A 23,666-nucleotide genomic window follows, 5' to 3' on the forward strand; every position below is an offset into this window, starting at 1 on the left:
TGTGCTTGTGTGTACACGTGCGTGCATGTATGCATGTGTGTACGTGTGTGTCTGTGTATGCACGTGCGTGCGTGTATGTACATACAGAGAGAAACAGAGCACTAAAACAAGTGTGGAAAGAAGTTAACAGTTGACATTTGAAAAATCTGGGGAAGGGAGACATGGGCCTTCTTTTCAGGAAGTTCTGAAAACATTTCCTAATAAGAAGTTTAAAACCTCCCATCATCCCTCAGGAGAAATTCACCTCCCCAGCCCTTTCCCCCACCCCTTCCCATTACACGGCCTCCACCTCCCCGCCCAGCTCTTCCCTCTCCAGCAATCCAGCCAGCGTATGGCCACTGCTACCCCACCTCTCTGTGCCCCGCCCTCCTTCCCCAAATTCCCTCTGCCTCAACACAATACCCCCACAGTGCTCCTGTGCTCACAGGCTCCTTTGCTTCTGCTCAGGCACCCATCCCTCCAGAAACACTCCCCCACTTCTGGGTTCAGAGCCTCCACCTGCCCTGCTCCCAGGGCCCTTAACCCACCAAGCTTCCCTGTCTAAGCACTAGTTGCAAAGTTAACCACCACCAGTGATTTAATGGTAAATTATTACCACCAATAACTTAGCAGCTCCTTAAGTCCATTTCCTTAGCTTTCATTGAAGAGACGTTTTCTGTTCCAGGATCCCAGTCAGGAGGCCACGCTACGTAGTTGTCCACTCATGTTGGTGGTCGCTGGTAGTGGCCATGGGCGCATTCATTGCCTTAATTCCCAGGAGAACCCTAGGAGGTGCCTCCAGTCTGTTTATTCACCTGCCGGCCCCATCACCTGCAAGCTCTTTGGGCAGGGGCAGTGTTATCGTGGTCTTGTTCTGCCGGCCCCGGAAGCCCTACCTGAGGACTGGAGAGCAAACCAACCCGGCCTGCTGCCCACCCCACTCCCCCTCAGCTCAGCAGGGACAGGAGGCCCTGCAGAGCCCAACGGGGCAGGGAGGGTCCCTGTTACTATGGCAACACAGGTGCAACTTTCCACACAGAGCAAGGTCCCAGCCCTGAATGCTGAAACCCCACCTCCAACCCCTCCCTCCCCACTGAAGAAACTGCTCCACACCCCGTTCCTGGGAGAACCTGGCCCCTAGGATGGAACACAGAGGAGACCTTTAGACAGGGCGGTTACCCATCCCAGCTTGCCTGATGAGAGTTGTCCTTGGGAACTATTAATCTACATTCATATGTACTCCCTCTTTTTAGATCAAGAACATCCCAGTGTGGATGATAAATTAAACAGTGACTCAACTTTTACAGTGTAATTCACCCATCTGTTCTGTGCGTGAGAAAGTCTGGTCTGTGAAGGCTTTGCTGGAGTTAACGCTGCTTGAGCAGCCAGTGAGAGAAGCCATTCCCCTCACATGCTGACTGTCACCCAGCCCCTCCCCACTCCGTGTCTATGACGGACACTGAACCCCAAGGCCCTGATCTGCCTCTTTGATCTCCCTTCATTCCAGCAACTGTCCAGTGCTTCAGAAACAGTCACTTCACCCTGGCAGTGTCCCAAGAAATGGCCCTGGCAGGAGGGAATACACTGGCCAACGTCCACTGGCCTTCATACCCTCCCTGCAGCTCCTGACCCAGGAGACGGGGTCCTCTATGGTTTCCACGTCCTTCTCACCTGCTGGGACACCACAGTCCTGGTAGAGTAGGGGCCATGGGCTGGTGCCCAGGACTACCTGCTGGGAGGTGTCCCAGGAAGAAAAGGCAAGGTGGGCAGAGGATGGGGCCACAGTGCACATCACTCAGGCAATGGCAGGTGGCATCCATCCACCCTGCTGGACCATGCCCCATTTGTTGCACCCACATAGCTGGTACCTGGTTTATTAAGTAATCAGGATGCCCTGATTCTGTGTCTTCTCCTCCCATCCTCTCTAACTTGGACTTGAGGCTTCATGCCCACTGTATCTTCAATGCCACTGACTTCCTGCTCCTCCAGGCACCCATCTTCCCTCCCCAATTCAGCCTCTGTGACGCAGTCCAGCACCCTGCAGCTTCGGCTGCAGATGGACAAGAGACAAGGGTCTGGTGTCCCTGTGCTTTCGCTTCCTGCCCCCACTTCCCAGACACACAGCCCACTGAGGTTCGAGCCCTTCTCCCTGCAGATGAGGCTCTCAGCACCTGATCCAGGGAAGGGGACTACCCTAGCATGAAGCTGCTCCAAGAGTCTGATGCCACAGAGGTCTGACTCCCGGAGAGGACAGACCCAAGTCTGGTTGTGGTGCTGCACCAGTGTGGGGCATTCCCAGCACCAACCCCTTCCAGCAGCCTCAGGGGCCCTTCCTGGCAGGTGAGCGGTGGTGGTGCTGGAGCTGCCCCGGGGGGTCCCTATGCCTGCCTCCCCTCTTTGACCTCTCTCTTTCCCAGGTGTCCTTTTGATGACAGTTCAGGGCCAAAATAGTGGCCTTGGGAGGGCGGTGCCATTGCCACCTTTGCCGTCCTGGACTCTGGCTCCCAGAGGGCCCTCAGGGGACCAGTCAGAAGCACATGTTCCTCCTCCTGCTCCCCATCTGTGAAGTGGGGATAAGCTGGTCAGCGACTCCCTCCAGCCTCCTGTGAGCTAATATGGACAAAGGTCTGCAGACGGGGCTTGATCGCACTGAGGGTGGTGGAGGGCGGTGAGCCCAGGTCCTGGCCTCAGGTCAGCCCACAGGCGACCTGTAAAGAGCTCCTGATGGAGGGAGGAAAATGCCAGGATGGTGAATGCAATCCACCCTGACTCTGAGCCAGGCACGGTGTTCTCGAGTGACTTCGCTTCTGACTCTAGACACAATGCATTTAACATAATTCTGCTTTGAATTTTTATAACTTGACAGGTAACTTGAAGGTAAATATGGATAAACTTTGGGTATATTTAAGTTTTTCTACATAATCTACAAATGGCACCGTAAGTTACATACTACTCTTTAACTTGTATTCCACTGAACAATATATATCTTTCATATTAATATATACAAAGCTTTATATATTTAAAATTTTTTTTTCCATTGCAACCCTTTTGTTTTTAATTGAAGTATAGTTAATTTACAATGTTGTGCTAGTTTCTGGTGTACAACATAGTGTGATTCAGTTATATACATTTATACTCTTTTTCATATTCTTTTTCACTATAAGATATTACAAGCTATTGAATATCGTTCCCTGTGCTACACAGGAGAACCTTGCTGTTTATCTATTTTATACATAGTAGTTAGTATCCGCTAATCCCAAACTCCCAATTTATCCCTTCCCCCTCTCTCCCCCAGGTAACCATAAGTTTGTTTTCTATGTCTGTGAGCCTGTTTCTGTTTTGTAACTAAGGCTCATTTGTGTCTTTTTTTAGATTCCACATATAGGTGATATCATATGGCATTTGTCTTTGTCTGGCTTTTTAGTATGAGAATCTCTAGGTCCATCTGGACCTTTATATATTTCAGTAGCGCCATAGCATTACATCAGTGTAGACCGATGTCACTGGTTAATGGTTAGCACCTGGGAGGTGGCTTAATTCTCAGCTCGGTTGTATGCCTCTTCCTGAGCCAACAGACCCTAACCTGCTGGATGAGGGGCCATCCTCTGGCTGGACCTACTGGGTGCTGGCTCAGGTCCATTCCTCCTGCTTCTACTCCTTTTGGGAGCTGCCCAGGGCGTCGTTTCTGGAAGGTGACTCCCTTGGTGGTAACTCCAGTGGTAACTCCCTCCCCACCCCAGTCACTGGTCATCAAGGGCCAGGATGAGAGGGAGCCAGACATCTGCTCTCCTGCCTGCTCAACACCAGGTCCTGGGAATTCCGTCTCCCCACCCGTTGGGCAGGCAGTGAAGGAAGCAAGCTGGCCTCCCCGGGGGACTCTGCAGTCAGAGGTGGGGTTGGTGGAGCCGGCCGGGGCTGGGGCTCTATCAAGTGCAGTGGTTCCTGCCCGCAGGGTCCTCTATTGTAGACATGGGCGTCTGGAAGGAGGAAGGCATGGATTCCAAACTGAGAGGAGACACCTGGCACTGTACCTCCTCAGACCGGGGTGAGTCAGCGTGCCCAGAGCCCTCCCTGCCCACCTGGCCGGCAGCAGCGTGCACCTGGCCCCCATGTCCCTGCTGAGAGCTTCCTGCCCATGGCTCCGAGCCAGCCCCGTGCCATCCCACCAGGTTTACTTCCTTGGCGGCACCTCTGCCTGCTCCCCTGCGGGGCTAGAGACCCGCTCGACTCCACGTAGCTCTGGGACTGCTCTGGGGGACTGGTAAGGGGTGTTCTTTGTCCTTTCACATCTACAGGCCTGTTCCTGGCTTCTGGGCCACATGGGGAGCAGGACGGCAATGATCCTCAAATCAGCACAGTGACACTGCCAGGCCCCAGATTTCTCCATAGCCAGTGGGCTTTGAGGATTCCTACAGGCAGGAGCCTATGCCAGGGCCGGCAGGTGCCAGGCCTGTGGGCAGGCCCCTCCAGCCCGGGACCCCCATCCTCCAGGGTGTGCTGACAAAACGGAAGCTCTGGTTGTAGTGAGGGCGAGAGATTGTGTAACTGCATTCATTGGGGAACTAAGCAGAGCTAGACACGGTCCAACTTATCTGCAGAAGGGCAGCCCCAGCTCTGCTCGGTGTGATTACCAAGGGCTGGGGTGGAGGAGAGAGTTAAAGGGGCCCTCATCCAGCCCTGAAATCCCTCAAACCTCTTCTCTCTGGCAGGCTCCACCAGGAACGCCAACCCAAGGCCTCTCCTCTGGGTATTTCTTTTGCTGTTGGCTGTTGCCCTGGTCCCAGAGGTCAGCATCTCGTGGCCCTGGGCCAGACCAAGTGCAGACGCTCCAGGAAGGCAACAGAGCATGAACAGACTCAACAGACCCTTGTTTCAAGCCTGCAGAAAGCAGGTGTGCAAAAGCTCCTTGTGATGACTGGAACAGAATCATTCTGGGCTTAGAAACTTGCTCTGACTTAGAATCAGCCCTGCCTTTCAGAATTGTGGCCTCTATCACAAATGGTGGCTAGAGTCCAATGTCTCCCAGGACTGAATTTGGGCAACTTTGCCTCTCTGCAAGGAAAGGCAGCACTTCAGCCAGAGAAAACAGGACAAGCAAAGGCAGAGGGAGGGCAAATCAGGGCAGAATTAAAGGGCAGCAGTAGCTGGGAGTCGGGAGCCTGGCTGATGGCCAGTGAGGGCTGGGGTCCCGCAGACACAGGAGTCCTGACTGAGCATCCTCAAAGCATGCTGCTCGGCCGCCACCACGATGAGGGAGCCTAGAGTCCCCGGGGCCAAAAGAACTAAACTCGACTTGAAGGAGCTCCTCTCAGGCCTCCTCTGAGCCTCTTAGCCTCCCACAAAGGATGCTGACTGCTTGTCCCATCACCAGCCTCCCCTTCCCCCTCCCTTGGCCCCAGGACTGGTCCACACAGAGATGGTTGGCACAGGCTGAATGCAGCCTATTTGTCCTGAAGCTGCCTGATGCCACAGCGGGCATGGCTGCCAGACAGGTCAGTACCAGCGCTTGGTATTGTGCGGCTGACCGTCTGCCTGTGTATGACATGGGCCTTTGTCTCTGATTTGTCAGTCTGGAGAGGTCTTTGCTGCCATGTAGAAGCTTCTAGACTGGAAAGGGGAGGGCTGGGTACCTAACCCAACCCTATGGGATAGGTAGGGTTCAGCCTCAGGAGGACAGGGAGAAGAATCTGATGGGGAAGTGAAACTTGAGTTTGGATCCCTCTGGCCTTTGGTAGGGCCTGAGTTTAGAGAGCTGGCACAAACGGACCCCCAGTGCGTGAGTCAGGCCGTGACCTTGACGCCATGCAGGGGCTCCCCAGCTCTGGCCTACTCCATCTTTTCCCTCTTCAGGATACCGGTCAAATACAAGGTAGGCTGCTTGAGTTATAACCCTGGCTCTGCCTCCTACTCGCTGTGTGATACTGAGTTATTGAACTCTTCTGGGCCTCTGTTTCCTCATCTATAAAATGGGAATAATACCGATCCCCTTCGAGGAGTCGGATAAAATGTTAATAGAGAAGAATCCTCAGATAGTACATAACAGCCAGCATTTACTGAGTGCTGTTAACACTAGAATTTCTCCTCCTCCTGCCCCAAACCTAATACTTACCAAATGTTTTTGGTTTTTTGTTTTTCTTCCCCATGTGAGGACAAGTTTATAGCCCAAGATGAGGAGGGGCTGGGGGAAACGGCTACCTCCAGCTTCTCCAGCAGAGCAGAGCACTCAGGCAGGAAGACCCAGACACCTGCTGTGGAAGTAAGTTAGGCAGCTCCCCTCCGCTGGGCCTGTTTTCCCATCTGTGACTGGATGACCTGACCTGTCCAACTTCCTGGCTTCTGCAGGGGCCTCTGGGACGTGCTCTTCAGGGTTCGTGGGGAAGAAGTGAGGGTTCCTAGCATGGCGGTTGGTTGGAGGCACCTGGCTGACTTGCTTGGAGGATCCGGCTCCACCCAGCGCCAGCTCTTCCTTCCCCCGCTGCCTTCACCCCACCAGCTCATCATGGGCATTTTGAACAGCACGGGAGGCTGGTTCTGAGAATGGGGACCACACTCTGTTTAAACCAAACGTGATTCTATAGATATCAACTGAAGGTAGACAGCCTGCATCATTGCCTATCAAGTTTAAGGGCTGTCTTCTCCTCCATATTATGGTTGAGCTATAGATCTGATCTCCTTTTGATGGAAACCAACTCTATGGTTAAGGATAACAAGCACTGAATACAATTATGGAACCATGTAATTCTGTGTCTATCATTTTCTTGGAAGAAATTCTTAGCTACAGCTGTGGGGTTGAAAGCGACGCCCCTTCTGACTCTTGGGTTCTAGAACATGCAGGTGCCTGCTGCCCCACAGCCCTGGCCCCACAGATCAGTATCGCTCTGAATCTTTGCCTATCTGAGCATCAGGAGGTAAACAGCATCACCGATTTCACATGGACCTCTTTGCTTAGACACCAAGCAGCTATAGAGCCGCTTACGTCTTGTAAGTTGCCTCTTCCTATCTTTCATCTCCTCTCCCAATTGGTTTCCTTGTCTGTGAAGCTTTCACAGTTTGAGGTGGTGATATCCTCATCCTTCGTTTCCCATGGAGTTGGCCACTGGTTTTTCTTCCTGCAGTTCTTCTGTCTTGCTGTTTGAAAGGACCATGTAACAATGAGTATCTTCCCCTTCATATCTTTATCTTTGAACATGGCAAAGACCTTCCCTACCCTATACAGTCATAAAAGTGTCCATTTACTTTTTTGTGATAATCCTATGTCAATGCAGGCGTTTCTCTTCCCAGTCATGTGTACACATAGGCACGTGACTTTGACAGGTAACTTTGGCAGTTGACAAAAAGACTTCTGTCAACACTTCAGTGTCAAAGGGTTCTGTTTACAGAAATAAGCGAACAATGAGGATCATTGTAGTGCTAAGTTCCCTGTGCTTTCCCTGGAAGGAGGCAATCTAAGCTTGGACTTCCCTGGATATCAAAACTTAGTCCCAGTTTGCCCAACTTAAAACATCTTCCCTCCACTAAAACCATCTCCTAGCATGAGAGGGCACCTCAGCCTTGAGAACAGTTGAGTCAGACCTGATGGGGATGATAAGAACCCACGTTTGCTGACCTGCGGCAGGAAGCAGAGCTGTTCGGGGGATATCAGGTTTTCTCTCTTCCTGCTTTCTGGGGAGAGGACCAGGGGCTGTGGCTGCGGTGGCCTCTAGGTAGGACTCCAGGGAATCCCCTCCCTCCCCATCTCTCCCCGGGTTCCCTCATACTTACACTGAGATCGCAGTGCTTTGCCTTACATAAAAAGGGGAATACTTGACAGCCTGTTTCTTCCACTTATGGAAAATTCAACTCTGTAAAATGTGACTCTGTGCCCAGACATTTCAGTAAGCGTGTTTTATATAAAAGTACTACTCTGTTCCAGCAGTAGGAAGATCAGATACTCAGATCAACCTTCTTAAGTAAACAACGAAAATGTCGCATTATTTGTGTGTGTGCATGTGTTTGAAAAATATGTTTGTCATGACTGAGCTAATACTAAAAAAACAAAAAACAAACAAAAACAGCATATGCAGAGGCCAAAAATAAAGTAAAAGCAAAAACTCTGGGAAGTGAAACCAGCTTCTATTCTGGGGATTTCTGCAGAAATCTGGAGGTCTTGACATTCTGCTCTGATGAGTACTGGGGGCTGCAGATCAAGCTCAGAGCCCACCAAAGGTGGGGGAGTCTAGCCACTACCAAGTGCCTAAGGTGCTGATCAGTTACCAAGCTTGGACCCCAGCCCCTTAATTACATCAGAGGAGAGGCTGGTGCTTCTCCAACATGAATGCAATGCGGTGAGCCCTGCTGCTAGCTAGCCACGTCAGACAGCTACCACAGCACGCTTCAGACCCAAGATTCATGATCCTACCAGGGGAAGGAGCTGTGCAATCCCCCCACCACCACCCTGAACACAAACACGGAGCTGCCAGATTAGGGCTGGAAGCAAAGTTCTATTCTGCCAAATCGTACTGTTACTATGTCCCTTCCCTTGAGGACAAGGGAGCAGCTGTGCTTCCCAATCATGCAGCTTAAAGGCACCTCAGCCCGATGGAGGGGTTCCCTCCCCAAGAGTGTGCACTGCCCGAGGCTGCAGGACCCCCATCCCCGGTGAATGCTGTTCCAGCAACCTGCCGGAGGCTGTTTGGCCATTTGCCTTGTTAGCAAAATAATGAAGAAACTACAGCCACATGCACTGATACAGGTAAATCTCAAGGACAATGTTGATTTATGATAAAAAACTCTCCAGAAAGTGGGCATAGAGGAAACATACCTCAACGTAACAAAGTCCACATATGACAAAAGAATCTGAAAAATATATATATATGTATGTATATGTGTAACTGAATTGCTTTGCTGTACACCTGAAACTAACACTGTAAATCGACTACACTTTAATAAAAAATAAGAATTTTTTTTAAAAGGACAACGTTGAGAAATGAAGTCAAAGAAAGCAAGTTGAATGATTTCATTTATACAAAGTTCAAAAATAAGCAAAAAAGAAAAGGAAGTACAGTGGCGCGAAGGAAAGGAAGATGAATATATAAAAATGGCAAAATTATAAAAGCAAAGGAGTGATCAACCCCTATTTCACGGTAGCAATTCCCTCTGCAGGGGGACAGAGGGATGCATTCATAGACACACAGAGGACCCCGGTGCTGTCTTTCTTAAGCTAGGTGGTGGATGCCAGGGTGTTGATTATTCTTTAAACCGAAGAGGTATGTTTTAGACACTTTGGAATGAATGTTTCACAATAAAAACCACTTAAAATGTTGGCTCAAGATCTATTCCAAATTTTGAAAATCTGCAGGTGAGATCTTAGACTTCATGCTGCTGATGGAGACCCGCCACCTCCACACCTGCCTTAACACAGTTCGCTGGACATTTCTCCCACATTCCTGCCCTGGCCTTTCAGTCTGCGCCCCATTCCTGACTTTTCCTTGACCCTGCTACCTCCTCCCCCTACCTTACCTCAGCAAGGCGGTGGGGCTGCCAGACCCTCTCCTTAGGACAGCCACTCCTCCTCTGTTCCTTACCCTGGGTCTACCTAGTGAATTTTTACTTCTCCAAAACGTGCCAATGTCACCTCTCCCCAGACTTACCTGACTTTCAAAATAACAATGCCCCATCCTGAGTTGGCGCCTTTATCAGAACTCGACAGCCCCGCGGCCGTATCACCTGTGTGCTCCCACCTCCCTGTCTAATGCTGCTCCACCTTGTGTCATCAGAGCCTGAAGTCATGTTAGATTTCTGAATGAAGGCCATGTCAGGCCAGACCTTTCTAACACAGATGTCGAGTGTCAAGGGTCCCCGGGACCCCTGGCAGTGTCACCGGATGCCAGTGCAGACAGAAGCAGGGCAAACAGCAGCCAGCCATGGAATGCCTCCCTCCCCTGTGCTCTCTGCTCGGATTACCTCACTTCCCCAACAGCCCCATGCAGTAGGCATCATTAATTTTTTCAGATGCAGAGACTGAGACACAAAGACATAAGGCAGAGAGTTGCAGCGCTGGGGTGCAAACCTGGGCTTCTGTCCCCAGAGCCCACACCTAACCACAGCATTCCACTCCTGGGAAAACTGCGGGTGTGTCATCAGCGGCCCCTCCTGTCTCAGCTGATGATGGGGTAGTCAGCTGTCTCTCAAGCCAGATGCCTTAAAATCCCAGCCCTACTATTTACAGGGTGGTCTTAAGCCAGCACCATCCCCCCGCCCCAGTTTGTTTCCAATCTGCGGAATGGGGAGAACAGCGCCCCCTGTGGTGCTGAGCTTGGTCTTGGTGCCGGTGTCACCCGGGAGACTAGTGTAACTACAGTGCCCACAGGTGGCCGCGCTGGTTAGTGCTCCACGGGCCGGCAACCTTCAACAGTGGAGGGATGTGGATGGGGACTGGGGGCTGGGTCCTCAGGCAAGAATGGGTCCAGGCATTGATAGTCAAAGGGCTCAAGTTCATGCAGGATGCAATAAACATTAATTACCAAAATCCATGAGCCTAACGATATGGGCCCAGAAAAGGTGAGCCCTTTAGAATTTACCAAGACCTACTTGTGAAAGGTTCACCCACAAGACAGCTGAGCTGAAGCTGGAGAGATGTGGTGGGGGTGACAGCTCTCCATTCCATTCTGGCTGAAATAACGAAGTCTGTCATCTCCCTGGTTTTTGTGTTCTGAGCAAAGACAGAGCCTGGGCTTTGGTCTGAGCCCCAGCGTTGACTCTGCTCCTCAGCAGCGGTGAGACAAGTGGAAAGGGGACTGACAGCAATGAGTCCATGGTGCCGCTCTCGCGGAGATTAAAATCTAATTAATGGCAGGAGGGGAATGGCTCAGTGGTGGAGCACATGCTTAGCATGCATGATGTCCTGGGTTCAAGCCCCAGTACCACCATTAACAAAACAAACAAAAAAACTTTGCAAAAACCTAGTTAAGAGAAATGCAGAAACAACTCCAAGGTAACATGGTAACCTGATCAGAGCTATGCTGGAGGCATGAACCCTGGGCCAAGTGAGGGAGCTCACCTGGCAGGGCGGGGATGGGCACTGGGGCTTCCTGAAGGGGCTAGCCTGTCTCTGAGAAGGAGACTCCAGGGAAAGTAAACAGTGTGGCAGTAGAAGTAAAAGTAGTAGTAGTAGTAGCAGCAGCAGCAGCAGCAGCAGCAGCAGCAGCAGCAGTTAAAATATAAATAGCATTCACTCCACGCGTCGCTGTCCTAAGCACTGCTCACACACTAACCCACGGAAGCCTTACAGCATCCTTCGTAAGGACACTATGCCCGTCTCATGGATGAAGACACTGTAACAGAAAGAAAGTTACAAGGCCCCACACGCCTAAGGGGTCAAAGCCCAGAGTCTGTCCCCAGAGCCCGAGTCTGCCTTCCACCCTGGATGGGAAAGAGGTATGAAGCCCCACAAAGGTGCGGGGAAGCTGTGGAGTTGCTGGACAGCTAAAAGCAAGGTTATTTCAAGTTTAAAATGAGAAAAAGTATGTACAGGGTCCAGCACACAGCCTGTGTGTTGCTGAGGGTGGACAGAGGGCAGGACAGAGGAAGCATTTCAGAGCCTTATGACCCACATCCCAATGCTTCCGGGACGTGGTATGGAATTGACTGGGGCTGGGGGAGGGACTACAGTCCCTCAGAGATTTATTCCAAGCCTTGCCCCTGAAAAAAGTACATGTGCATAGGCTCGCAAAGAGGGGAGCCACGGTGCCCTTCCCAACCCATGGGTCCTCCAAGAAGCTCTGTCCTCAACTTGTTTTTCTGGAAATGAAGGCAGACCTTAAGAATGTGTATTAGTATCTAGCCAGAAATCATTAGGTAACCCTGGGGCCCAGCTCAGTCCCAGGAGGCCCTCCAAGCCCTGGGTCACCACCTTGAATGACGCAGCTCCACCACCTGCAAACAGCGGGCAGCTCCACTGGCCCACCTTTCACTCAACAGTTTCTCTTGTCCTTCAGAAGTTGGTCCTGTTCAGAACCACGTGATGGGTGTTTTCCTAAAAGGACAATCACACTTTTCAAATCAGAAAAATTACCCCAAACTGGTTGAGGATACATAAAATTAAGTCACACATTAAGCCATACCTTCAAATTGGTCCTACTTTGGTTGGCAGATGTGGGAAAACCTCGAAGTCTTCCATGCACTGCCATCGTCATCACTCCACTCTTGGAAAGGCACCCATTAAGAACTCACCTAAGCTAGCGAGAGGCTGCATGCTCACAGGTGTTCATTGCAGTACTGTTTACAAAGAGCTAAAAACTTTGGTACGTTTTCCAAAAGGCGAGTTCCATGGGCGACGGGGCTTACAAAGGCTCTTCTAGTGAAATATTTATGAGGAAACTGGCTCAAAAAGTTCAATGGTTTCTGTGCTGCAGGAGTTGGACAAGGCTGTGCTAGCTAAGAGGCATTCTGGCCTTCCTAGGGAGACACGGTGTGCCCAAACTGACCTGACCACATGCACTGACATGGCAAAATACACGTGGAGGCTGTTGGATCCGTGTGAACTGCTCTGCTTAGAACCTGGCCCCGCCCCACCAGGGAACACTCCATATCTTGGCCCCCTCCCTGGCACCGTTGCACTCTAGCCATACTGGCCTCCTTCCCAGGCTCCACACATCTCCATCCTTGCAGCCTCAGAACCTTTCCTCCCTGTCTGCAACCTTCCTCCTCCCCTTTAGCTCCTCTCAGTCAGGCCTCAACTTTACTTGAAAAAGGCCTCTCTTGACCACCCAAAGAGGCCACACTGATCAGCCTACTTTCATTCCCTTATTAAATGGGGCATTCAAGATCTGATCTTTTAGCTACTATGTGCTGGCTGCCTCCCCCACCAGTTCTACTTCAAACCTTCAAACCCCAGGGTTATAGAAATCTTTGATTTAAGCCACATTGGGACAGGGTTTCTACCACCTCTGAGGGAAGAACTGAAGGATCCTTGAGAGCCAAAGGGCCGGCAGTTTCTCACTCTTCAGCACTTCCCTCACCCTTCCAGGCTCCTGTGGAAGCCAACCCCATAAGGCAAGTGAGAGTGACATGAGACCCTACAAAAGACACGGTCAAGGCCTGTAGGGACATGGGAGATTCATTCTGGCAATGGCTTGTAGATTTCTTTTTGTTTATTTCTGCTGTGCAATCAAAAAAAGAAAAAAAAAGCGATGACGGGCATCCTAGTTGCCCAAGTCTCACTTTGTGCTCCCTCCCTGACTTTCCTTGTTACAGACACACACAGACGGTGGCTATGTTTATTGTTTTCTTTTTTTAATGAAACTAGATCACTGCTTACAAAAACCTGCCTGAGCCCTGGGCCCAGCCCCTTCACAGTTCCCTTGGCTCAGCCTCTCCCTGACTCACAGGACCTGGAGCAAGGTGGGTGTGGCATGGCCACCAGCTCCAACTCCACGAACGCCAGGAGGGGAGAGGCCCTGGGCGCCGACTCTGAGCCCTCAGGGTGTGACAGTCCCACCTCCCATGTCCGTCCCCTTGGGGCCTGGGGGTGGCACAGATGAGGGCGGTCCATGCCACCGCAGCTCTCAGGCCACCACCGGACCAGAGTGAAATGATGTGAATGTCCCACCCCATACACCCCCCTCCCCCCGCAGTCTCTTCTCCCTCCCCCACCCCCCCCAACTCTACCCCACTACTGAGATGTGGCCCAGCTCCAGTTGGAGGGGCCGGGCCTACAGGCTGTAGAACTTGAGGCTCCGGTCCATGCCCGTTGAAGCGATGAACTTGGCGTGGTGCCCAAAGGCCACCCCTGTGGTCAGGCCACTATGCTCTGTGGAGAGACAAGACGCAACAGTGAGAAGGCTTTTCTCCCTCGGGGTCTTGGCACCAACCCCAATGATCTGCTCCCAATCCATCCAATCCCTTGTCGGTGCCCCGCACCCCACAGGCTGCTGCAGCCTTGTCTCCGCCAACTGTGAACTCCCAAGGGCAGGGCTCCCATCTGAACTGCACAACCCTGACCCCCAAGGCCCAGCTCGGGACTGGCCCATGGAGGCCGAGTGGACAGATGAGCGCCAGCCTCCCTCACCCAAGATTTCAGGGCAGCTGCAAGTCTGCTCAGTTCAAGGACCAGAACTGACTGGAAGCTGGCTTGGCAGTATTTAGTTCTAACTCCCTCCACGTAGCTGCAACAGTCCATTGTTCACCGAGTTCAAGTTCTCAGAGCTGTGACTCCAGGAAGCCTGGGCCCCCCACATATGATGGGGTGGAGTCAGGGCAGAGGAGGCTGGGCGGCCCTCTTCACAGGGCTTAGGGAGTTCATGGGCATAAGTCCCATTTCTTCTAGGTTTAGGATCCCAGATGGAGACACTACAAAGCCGCCCTGTGCTTCCAGCCTGCCACGCCACCTAACTCTGCTCCAAATCAGAGCCCGGAGCCCGGGCAAGGGTTAAAACCCGTGGGTGGGCCACAGTCAGGCCTGGAACACACACGCTGAGCAGGGCTCAGGAGAATCCAGGCTGGGAGAAGACACCTGTGCCCTACTCGCACCCTGCTCACGAGGACAAGAATCTCATCAACAAGGACAAGAGCAACTGCCTTTCATTCAGTTCCCACGGGTGGAGCAGTCACCCCGTTACCAGGCAGCTGGCACAACTGGCAAAGCAAATACTTTAAATCAATCTTTAAAGCTGAAGAAGCGCAGCTTTGAAAGGGTAAGTCCGGTGCCTGAGGCCACCATGACCACTAGGCGGCTGCCAACCCTGTTGGCCACGGTCTCAGCGTTTTATGCTTTTCTTCTCCAGGACTTACCACTGTAGCTAAGTAATTGTCTGTGAGGTCCTTCTACATCTGCCTTCCCAACCGGACCAGAAATTCCACTAGTGCAAACACTGGGTCTGTCTCAGCTACTCTCTGCTCCCCCAGGGACGAGCCACAGCACTCACTGATGATGGCGCATCCCTCCTTGGGCCAGACACCGTTCCAAACATACACTCACACATGTGTGCATGCTGCTATCTTATGCGTGTATCTTTATACATTACATACATTCGTAGTTTACTTGTTTACATATTTATATAAACTCATCTAAAAATATTTATATGTGCACATATGTATAAAAGAACTCATCTAAACCTCACAACAACCCCACCGGGTATACAGAGTTCTCCCCTGGCATCTGAGCGGTACTGGTTCTAGGAACCCCTGCAGATACCAAAATCCACGAATGCTCAAGTCCTTTATATAAAATAATGGCATACTCGCATGTAACTTACACACATTCTCCCATACACTTTAAGTTACCCCTAGATAACTTACAAAATCTTACAGAATGTAAATTCTATGTAGAGTTGTAAATACAATGTAAACGTTATATAAATAGTTGCCAGTGTGCGGCCAATTCATGGTTTGCTTTTCTGGATTTTTTTCTCCCCCAGATATTTTTGATCCACAGTTGGTTGAGTCTGTTGGGGACCGACTGTACTATCATCATTCTCCAGAGAGTTAAGTAACTTGCCCAGTGTCATAGAGCTTCAAGTGGTAAAGCTTATATTCAAAGTCAGGCAGTCAGATCCTTGACTTCACCCTGAGTTCATCTTCTTAGCCACTAAACTCTGCCACCTCAGGTAGTGATTAAAAGCTGCAAATTTGCACCTACCCCTAGAAATTCCTAACCCAGTGAGATTCTCCCACTTTCCTCTGGGCCAGGGCACCTGGAGACCTCAGGATCCCAGGGCCAGCCTCTACCTGTAAAGTGAAGAATCTCCGTCCACTGTTTGCAGATGTAGATCTGGACGTCTGTGCCCCCAAGGGCCAGGTAAGTACCACTCTGGTCAAAGATCAGTGACTTCACCTGCCAGAGTCAGGAGAGGGCACATGAGAGCAGAGACTAGGGGTGCTGGGCAGTTTAGAGTAATTCCATGAATAGACAAATGAGGAGGAGAGGCAATCGAGAGAGATGGGGGGAGGGAGGGGCGCACCTCAAAGTTGTTATCCAGCTGCAATGTCTTAAAGTTCTTAAGTTTGCGCAGATCCCAGAGCTTGACAGAGGAGTCATCGGCCGCTGTAGCCAGGTAGTAGCCATTCTCGGAGAAGGCAATGCTGGTGATGGGGCCCGAGTGGCCAGGGAAGTTGGCCACATTGGTGCGCTCCTACAGTGGGGGGCGGGGAGTCAAATGTCACCCACTGGTCATGAGGAAGGACAACCAGCAGGAATAGCAGGGATGGACAGCCCAGCCCGGGGCCCCCAGAACACACCTATCACCATGTCACACACACATGGCCACCGTCTCTTCACTCTTGGGATACCCCGGGGCCCGGTGCCACAAGCACTTAGCCACATGGCAGTCACAAGAGTGCCCGCTCTGGGTCACAGATGGAGGCTGCCAAGTCCTACCTTCAAGTCCCAGATCTTGATCTGAGAGTCCATAGTTCCTGTTCCGAAAATGAGTCCGTCGGGGTGGAACTGCGCACAGGTGAGAGCTGTGGAGTAGAGGGGTGGACACGTGGTCAGAGCCCACAGGGGAAGACTGAGCTCAGCCAAGGCAGGCTCCTTCTCCTCGCACTGCTCACCGTGCCCAGCACAGGGCCTGGCTCTCAGCAGGTGCTGGCAGCAAGTGCATTTTTAGAAGAACAAATGAGCCAACGACTAAATAAAACATAAAAATTAACGATATGCGGCAAATGAAGAGCCCAGTGCCTGGGAGGCAACTTACAGCAGCCAGAGGTCTCATCGGTCACCTTGGTGAGCACACGCCCTGTCTGGATGTCAGAGAAGGCCCAGTACTGAAAAGACAGAGACAACAGAGCCAGTAAGACAGTGGGCCCCAGGTTCCGGCAGCCCCGCAGGAAGGCAGGCCCCGGTTAGGCAGACCCCGCTAGGCTAGCCTTTCTTGGCAGAGGAAACACTCTCCCCCAGATTCTGGGGAACCAGCTGGGTCTGGTAAGATGTTCCCTCCTCCCAATGTCTGAGCTTCCCCGGGGCCTCTTCAGGGCCCCGGCTGGGACCACACCTGGTCATCAGAGGAGCTCAGGAGATAGTCACCAGTGGCGTGGAGGCTGAGGCCGGTCACCGCACTCTCATGGGCCCGAACAACCTGTACACAAGAGGCATTCGGGACCGACCAAATCCTGATAGTGGCATCTGGGGAGGCAGAAAACACCAGCTCCTGAAAGAAAAGCAAAGATGCAGGTTATCAGAGCCAAAGAACCATCCTACAAAAGGGGACTAGGGACAACTGCTCCTCTTCTCAGTCCCACCCTGCCTGGAACCACCCATCCACTCAAAAATGCCTAAGAGGATAAATGCTATCAGAATGAGAAATCAAACAGCATTTGGCCAAGAAGAGGCCCCGCCATCTAGTGGTAAAAAGGATAACTGCAGCAGAGGGAAACATCCCAAGCGGTTTCCAGGACCAGAGAAAAAGGTGGCTAGCGCAATTGAGAAACTAGAGAGTCAGTGCGGTTTCTCAGGCCCACATAACTTCACCAAGGAGACAGGAGGGGTGGGAGACTGGTTCTGGGACCCTAAACCACTGCTACAGGGCTCAGGAATGAGGGGCTGAGGGTACGAGGAGACCCCTTACCTGCGAAGGGTGAAACACCACACTGGTGACTTTCTTGGTATGGCCTTTGAGGGTGGCCAGGATTTGCTCAGAACTCTTGTCAAAGACAACAACATTTTTATCCGCCCCACCTGAAGAGAACCAAAGTGAGATCCAAAAATAAGTCAGGCCCCCCAGGTCCCTCTGCTGGAGAAGATCCTTTTGTTTCCAGGCTCACAGAGGACAGGAGCTTGCACTTTCCTCGCTGCCCTCCCTGCCCCGGCCTGCAGGGCCAAGCCGGCTCTCACCAGTGAGGATCTTGTTGGTGTCAGATGGGCAGAGGTCCAGGGCGAGGATCCCGGGAATGCTGGCACTGTGCAAGCCCTGTGCAGACAGTGCCAGGTTAAATCCTGTCACGGCTGAATCAAGGCCACCACAAAGCCACATGAACCCCCCAGCCCTGGCCTCGGCAAACAAGGGTGACTTCTGTTCCGCATCCGCTGCGCTTGGCTTTCTGCCTGGATGCAGTAACCCCCTCACTGCACTATCAGGAAAGCCAGAGCTGGGCAGGAAGAGAAGCCCTGACAAGTCAGCAGCCAAGGCTAGAAACGGGGCCAGAGGCCCTGGACGGCACCCCGTGCTGGCCCCCTCCACCACAGAAACAGCCGGGGAGGGCCTTGTCTCCAAGTCAGCGGGGGCCCGGCCACTCACCACATGAGATGCCACCTGACGGTATTTGCTGAGCTCTTCTGGCTTCACCAGCTCCTCAGGCACCGTCTTCCCTCTCTGAGAAAAAGAAAGAGACCCCCATGAAAAGGGGCAGTGAGTGCAGGGTTCAGCCATCTCCCTTTCTCCTAAGGGGCTGACCACCTCCCCCAGGCCCACTCTCGCCCCCGGCTCTAGGAGGACTCACCTTCTTACGCTCCGTGGTGAGCACAGTGGCCTTGTCTTGCAGCTGAGGAAAGAGCCGGGAACAGGCTCAATGTCAGACAAATTATTTTGCCAGGAAAACAGCCCGGGGGCTGCTGGTCACACTCTGCTCTCACAAGCATCACCAAGGACTCATCACCTGCCAGGCGCTGTGCTCAAGGCTAATGTGCGTATCTCGCTTTACTTTCACTCCAACCTTATGAGGTGGGTGTTGATGACCTCATTTCAGGGGAGGAAACTGAGAAGTGAAGTCACTCGCCCAAGGTCACAGAGGAGATAAATGGCAGCGCTCCCAGACCGTGGCCGCGCCGCTGAGATCCCAGATGCGTGCGGACGACCTCAACTGCTCGGAAGAGACACAAACTAGCCATTCCCACTAAGGAGGATGCTGTGACTACAACAGAGCGCCAGCCCTGGGCTCAGGGGCCAGCTCCACCTCCTGTGAGCTGGGCCTCTGAGTCTGAGTCTCAGGTTCTTTACAGATTCTTCATCTGTAAAATGTGAACAATGACTCCTGCCCTGTCTCCCTCAGCAGAAAAACCATGAAAACGTGTAACAAAACGTTCTAGTGTCTGCAAAGAACCCTCATGAGAGCTGCAAGTTGTTGCACTTCACAGAATTAAAATCCTTAAAATCCCCACAAGTTTATAAAGTAGGTACTATTATCCTCACTCTACAAGCCAGGGAATTAAGACACAGGATTGGCTGAGCCCACCCAAGGTCATAAAGCTCAGCAGTGGTGACATGAGAACACAAACCCAGGCAGTCTGGTCCAAGTCTGTGCTCTGCACCACGGCTCCACCTCCAAGTGGATACGACCAGCATTCCTACTGGACTCAAGGCAGGTAGTGAAAGGGGAGGGCCCATCAGCCCTCCAGCCGAGTGAGAGAGCGACGTACCTTCTGAATAATCTCGGGGGTCATTCCCACGAGCTCGCCCAAATCCATTGGCTCGCCTGCACCCTGAAGGGAAGGAAGGGGAAGGTGAGAGGAGCACAGAATGCCGGAGACTCTCACAGAAGGGCAACAGGCGCCTCCTCACACAAACGGGCGGCTGGCAGGGCCAGGGGGACACTCACCACAACGCTCGGCTGGGAGCTTGGCACAGCCTGGGGCACGATGAGACCAGCCTGTGGTTTCAGGGTCGCCAGAGCTGCACGAGAAAGGGACATTAGAAACGGGGTGCTGTAAAACAGGCCCAGCCCGGAGTGAGGGATGGCAGGGGAGAGGCTGGACCTTCTCGAGCAGCAGTGACTTCCTTGGTGAGACGGGCAATGACCCGGCAGGCGGCATCGTGCTGGTACAGGGCATGGGACAGCTCCTGGCGAGTGGTCTGCAGCTGCTGGCGCAGGGTGAAGCTGTGGAGCATGACTGCATCCTGGGAGAGGGAGACACTGCTGTGAGGGCCGGGAGGAGGAGGGAGCACCCAGCAAGAGAGTCAGCCCTTGATAAGAGGAGGCTGCCTCCCATCCCATGGCCTAGACCAGTATCCACGACCCGGGATGCAATACAGACACTCCCGGGCTCCCAGCCGGCACCAAACACTGGGCACACAGACGAGAGTGGGAGCCAGCTCCTTCCCTTCCCCATCCTCTCGAATTTGCCAGTGAATCTCAGGAGTTATGCGGTCACCTCACCAAAAGGGAATACAAATGCTACTGCTGCTGTTCACTGGTGGCCCTGGATGTGTCAGGCACTGGCCAGCCAGGCCCCGGATGTACTCATCCCTTCACATTTCAGAGCACCCACTAGGCATGGGCACTGCTCTCGATGCTGGAGCTGTACCGATGAGTAACACAAGGCCCTGACCCCATGAAGCTTATACTCTAATCTCACTCAAATTCTCCCCAAACCCTGATTGACAGGCACTAACGTGTGTCCTCCAGTTGGGAAAATCAAGACTCAGATGCAAGCACCCTGCCCAGGGTGACATGGCAAGCGGGCATCGGAGCTAAGTGTGCAACCGGGATCTGTGTGGCTTCAACCACCAGGCTCCTCTTCTGCCCTCACCCACCCCGCAGAACAGAAAACAATGCTCCATCCTTCTCAACCCCACATCCTGGTCCAATGACCCACTCTTTTCAAGTGGGGAAAACACCACTTCTCTTCCAGGGACTCACCCACTCATCCTGCAAGGCTTTTAGGATGGCTGGGATGCTGGTGGCTGAGGGAGGCTTGGGCCGGATTGGGTGAGCAACTGCCAAGAGAGGGAAAGTGGGTCTGAAAAACCATAACCTGGGGTGTGCTACCCCTCCCCACTCTTCCCCTCCACCTGCACTAACAGACCACCGCCTCCTCCCCTGGTGCACTGGCCCCCCTCTCCGGCTCTGAGCTAGGAGCGCCTCAGACTGCAGCCAGCCAGTGGGCACCTTTGATGTCAATGAGCTGCTCCTCGGACAGAGGCTGGTTGTTGATGGGGTCTGTGCCGTTCTCTGCAATGTACTTCTCAATGAGCCGCCGCTCATAGACATGATTAGAGACTGGGGACACACATGGGTGCTCTGGCACTTCATTGGAGACTGCGGAGAAAAGGCAGGCAGTCAGCTTGGCGGGTGAAAGGGACCTTGGGCCAAGGAGATGTTTCCCTGCCTACTGGCCTCAACAAGACCACGCGTCCCTACACTAACAGGAATCAAGACATGACACTAAGCCAGTTTTGGACTGTACCCAGAACGTTGTCCAGCAACCTAACTAGCTTCTCCATCAGTCTCCCATCAGTCCATCAACAAATAATTATTGCACAACTACCATCCACCGGGCGCTTGAGAGCGGTCAGTAATCCTTGCCCATCTCATTTCTGAATGAAGGTGCTTAGGCACCCATTATACTGGACGACAGGGAGATACACACGAAGCCACTCAAATCTCGGGCTAGAGCCTAGATGGATTCTCAGACAAAGAAATTACAAAGCAATATAACAAATGCTGTAATAACAAAAAGCATTTACACGGTGTTTACTAGATGCCAAGCACGACTATAAACACTTCCGCAGATTAACTCATCCTCACAACCACCCTCAACAGAGCTATCGTTTATACCCCTTGAGGACAGGGATTATAGCTGGTCTCTGACTTCCAGAACAATGCAGATGCCCAGCAGGCAGTCAGTAAACATCTAACAGATGAGCGAATGAGAGGAAGGATGGTGCTGGGGAACACGTAAAAGGGGTTCCTCAAGACTGAAAGGAAACAGTAAATGTGAAAATACTCTGCACATTGTAATTTCTTTAAATGTGAAAAGTTCTTTTTTCTAGCCACGTTCTCTTCCCTCCTTCTTCTCTTTGTTTGGATTTATGGAGAGGTTCTCAGAAGACTAAAGGGCTTGAGAGTTAGGAAGCAAGGAGAGAAAAAGCTGAGAAATTAATAACCTGATGAACAATGAGAATGGAAAACATCTCCATGCCTCAATGAAACACCAAAAGGAAAGACAGTACAAGGCATTTGAAAAAAGCATGGATTCAGGGTCAGAGAACCTGGCTCCATCACCCAGCTTCGCCAGTTAATTAGCTATTCTGTTTGACAAAAGCCACATTTTCCTTGGGCATTACATCCTTATCTGTAAAATCGGACCTTTATTTCTGCTTTGGAGCATTCTTGTGAGGATATAATGAGATCACAGACTTGCAAGTGCACTGTAAACCAATAAAAGCTTTATAAATGTGCGCTGTTTTTACTAGTCCTACAGCGTGAGGCTGGGAGCCAGAGACCTGGCTTTCAGCCCTGTCACTGCCTCCAACTCACTGTGTGACCTTCGCAAATTACAGAAGCTCTGCCGACCCGAGCAGGGCCTCAGACAACATCCAGTGCCAAGGCCTTCATTTTGCAGATGGGTAAACAGAGGCCCGCATCCTCCTGCCAGATCACAAAGCCAACTGGAGGAGGATCCTGCACAAGCCTTCGGGCTTCCCGATTCCTACACCAGAGCTGTTTCCCCTGCACCAGCTCTCTCTATGCAGGCCTCAGTTCCACTGCGCAAAAGAGATGGATGGCCTCAGTGCCTGCGACAATACGTTTGAGGCTTTAGGTAAACTATGAAGCGCTGCGCAAATGCACCCCACGCTTGAGGAGGAAGACCCCCGGGCTGACAGGCAGCCCCCCTGCCTCCCAGGAGCCCTGTTTTCACCTCCGCCCCCACCCCTGCACCGCAGCGGCTCGTAGATCCTCCTGCTCGGCTCTCCGGCCTCCTGCGACCCGCGATCGGCCTTAGCCCATACTCACTAGAGCAGATCAGGGACATGGCGCCGTCGCTACGCTCCGAGGCGTCTCACACCGAGCTCCGGGATCGGCTTCTCAGCCCCCTCGGGCCACTTCCGGTTCCTCGCTGCTTCCGGGACGCTCCGCGGCGAGCGGGGAGCGACCCCGCCGAGCGAAGCCCGCCTAGCGCTTCACGTGGAACCACGGCTGGTCGCGCGCCTCAGCCTCCAGCACTTAACGGAAACTGCCCTTTCCCAGAATGCAACCGTGCAGGAAAGGGAGCGCCAGGTCATACTCGGCTATTTCCGGGCCCACTCGGTTCCTTCCGTAACGCGCCCCTGGAGGAGGAGAGGAGGCCCGAAACTACATTTCCCATGATGCAGTGGGCCTTTTTAAAAAGCCGATCAATTCGGCAACACACTTGAGAACAGAGCTTGTTGGGGCCGTGGGATCGTAGTCTTCCAAACTTTGGCGTGCGAGAATCTCTTAAAATGCATCTTCCTGGGGTCTGCTTAAGAGAGCCTGCGTTTTCAGTGCGTGCCCCACGTGATTCCCGGGCAAGCGTTTCTCGGACTACCCTTAGAAAGACCCAGTGAAGAAGCCGTGGATGCAGATGGGTGAAGAAAACTAACGCTGGCCAAGCAACTGTTCTGGTCCTACCTTTTCTACCAATTTGCTCTGTGATTTTGGCCGAGTCATCAACTTCTCTTCGGCCACACTGGCATTTCAGGTCCTCAAACTTACCCTCTCTGGCTGGTTCCAGTGCTTTTGCCTGGAATACTTTCGTCAACTCGGACTGTCCCTCCTTCCCTTCCCGCCTATCCCCTCCAAAGGAAACTTCAGTCTCACCTTAAATGGTACTTCCTCTGGAGTCTTGTTCTTGACTTCTGAATTTTAGTCCGCACAGCACTCTGTAATTCTCCTCTGAACCATTCTGAATAACTATAATCATTTAATTATGTACAAGTAAATGTTTGATGTCTGGATACTCCGCTAGACTGTAAACTCCGAGATGACAGGAATCATCATTGTTGTGGTCACTGTTGCTTCGCAGAGTCTAACGC

At 52.3% G+C, this 23,666-nt stretch overlaps 2 protein-coding genes across 2 annotated transcripts; one reads left to right on the top strand and one right to left on the bottom strand.

The window, feature by feature from the left end:
* Positions 1-703: 703 nt before the first annotated feature.
* Positions 704-4,891, top strand: ZP1 (zona pellucida glycoprotein 1). The gene is given in 10 exon segments (XM_032490518.1): positions 704-719; positions 881-1,000; positions 1,487-1,580; positions 1,920-1,987; positions 2,078-2,260; positions 2,263-2,319; positions 3,932-4,024; positions 4,126-4,230; positions 4,310-4,420; positions 4,689-4,891. Coding segments are annotated over 10 exon segments (1,050 nt in total).
* Positions 4,892-13,230: 8,339 nt separating this feature from the next.
* Positions 13,231-22,870, bottom strand: PRPF19 (pre-mRNA processing factor 19). The gene is made up of 16 exons (XM_006193636.3): positions 22,627-22,870; positions 20,779-20,928; positions 20,530-20,606; positions 19,646-19,787; positions 19,489-19,562; positions 19,310-19,372; positions 18,394-18,435; positions 18,192-18,266; positions 17,789-17,864; positions 17,523-17,632; positions 16,950-17,105; positions 16,653-16,722; positions 16,334-16,419; positions 15,918-16,088; positions 15,685-15,790; positions 13,231-13,768 (listed from the first exon to the last, which is right to left on the bottom strand). Exons 1-16 carry the CDS (start codon positions 22,643-22,645, stop codon positions 13,671-13,673), a joined length of 1,515 nt encoding a protein of 504 aa, XP_006193698.1. The 5' UTR covers positions 22,646-22,870; the 3' UTR covers positions 13,231-13,670.
* Between the last annotated feature and the right edge of the window lie 796 nt (positions 22,871-23,666).

This window comes from Camelus ferus, chromosome 10 (assembly GCF_009834535.1).
Source record: "Camelus ferus isolate YT-003-E chromosome 10, BCGSAC_Cfer_1.0, whole genome shotgun sequence".
NCBI classification, from domain to species: Eukaryota; Metazoa; Chordata; class Mammalia; order Artiodactyla; family Camelidae; genus Camelus; species Camelus ferus.

What these genes read in the sequence shown, in the direction of transcription:
- PRPF19 (XM_006193636.3), bottom strand. An exon ending in TGAGCTCCTCTGATGACCAG is followed by an intron (nt 16,723 to 16,949) that starts GTGTGGTCCCAG and finishes CTGTCTTTTCAG; the next exon opens with TACTGGGCCTTCTCTGACAT. An exon ending in CGATGAGACCTCTGGCTGCT is followed by an intron (nt 16,420 to 16,652) that starts GTAAGTTGCCTC and finishes TCTACTCCACAG; the next exon opens with CTCTCACCTGTGCGCAGTTC.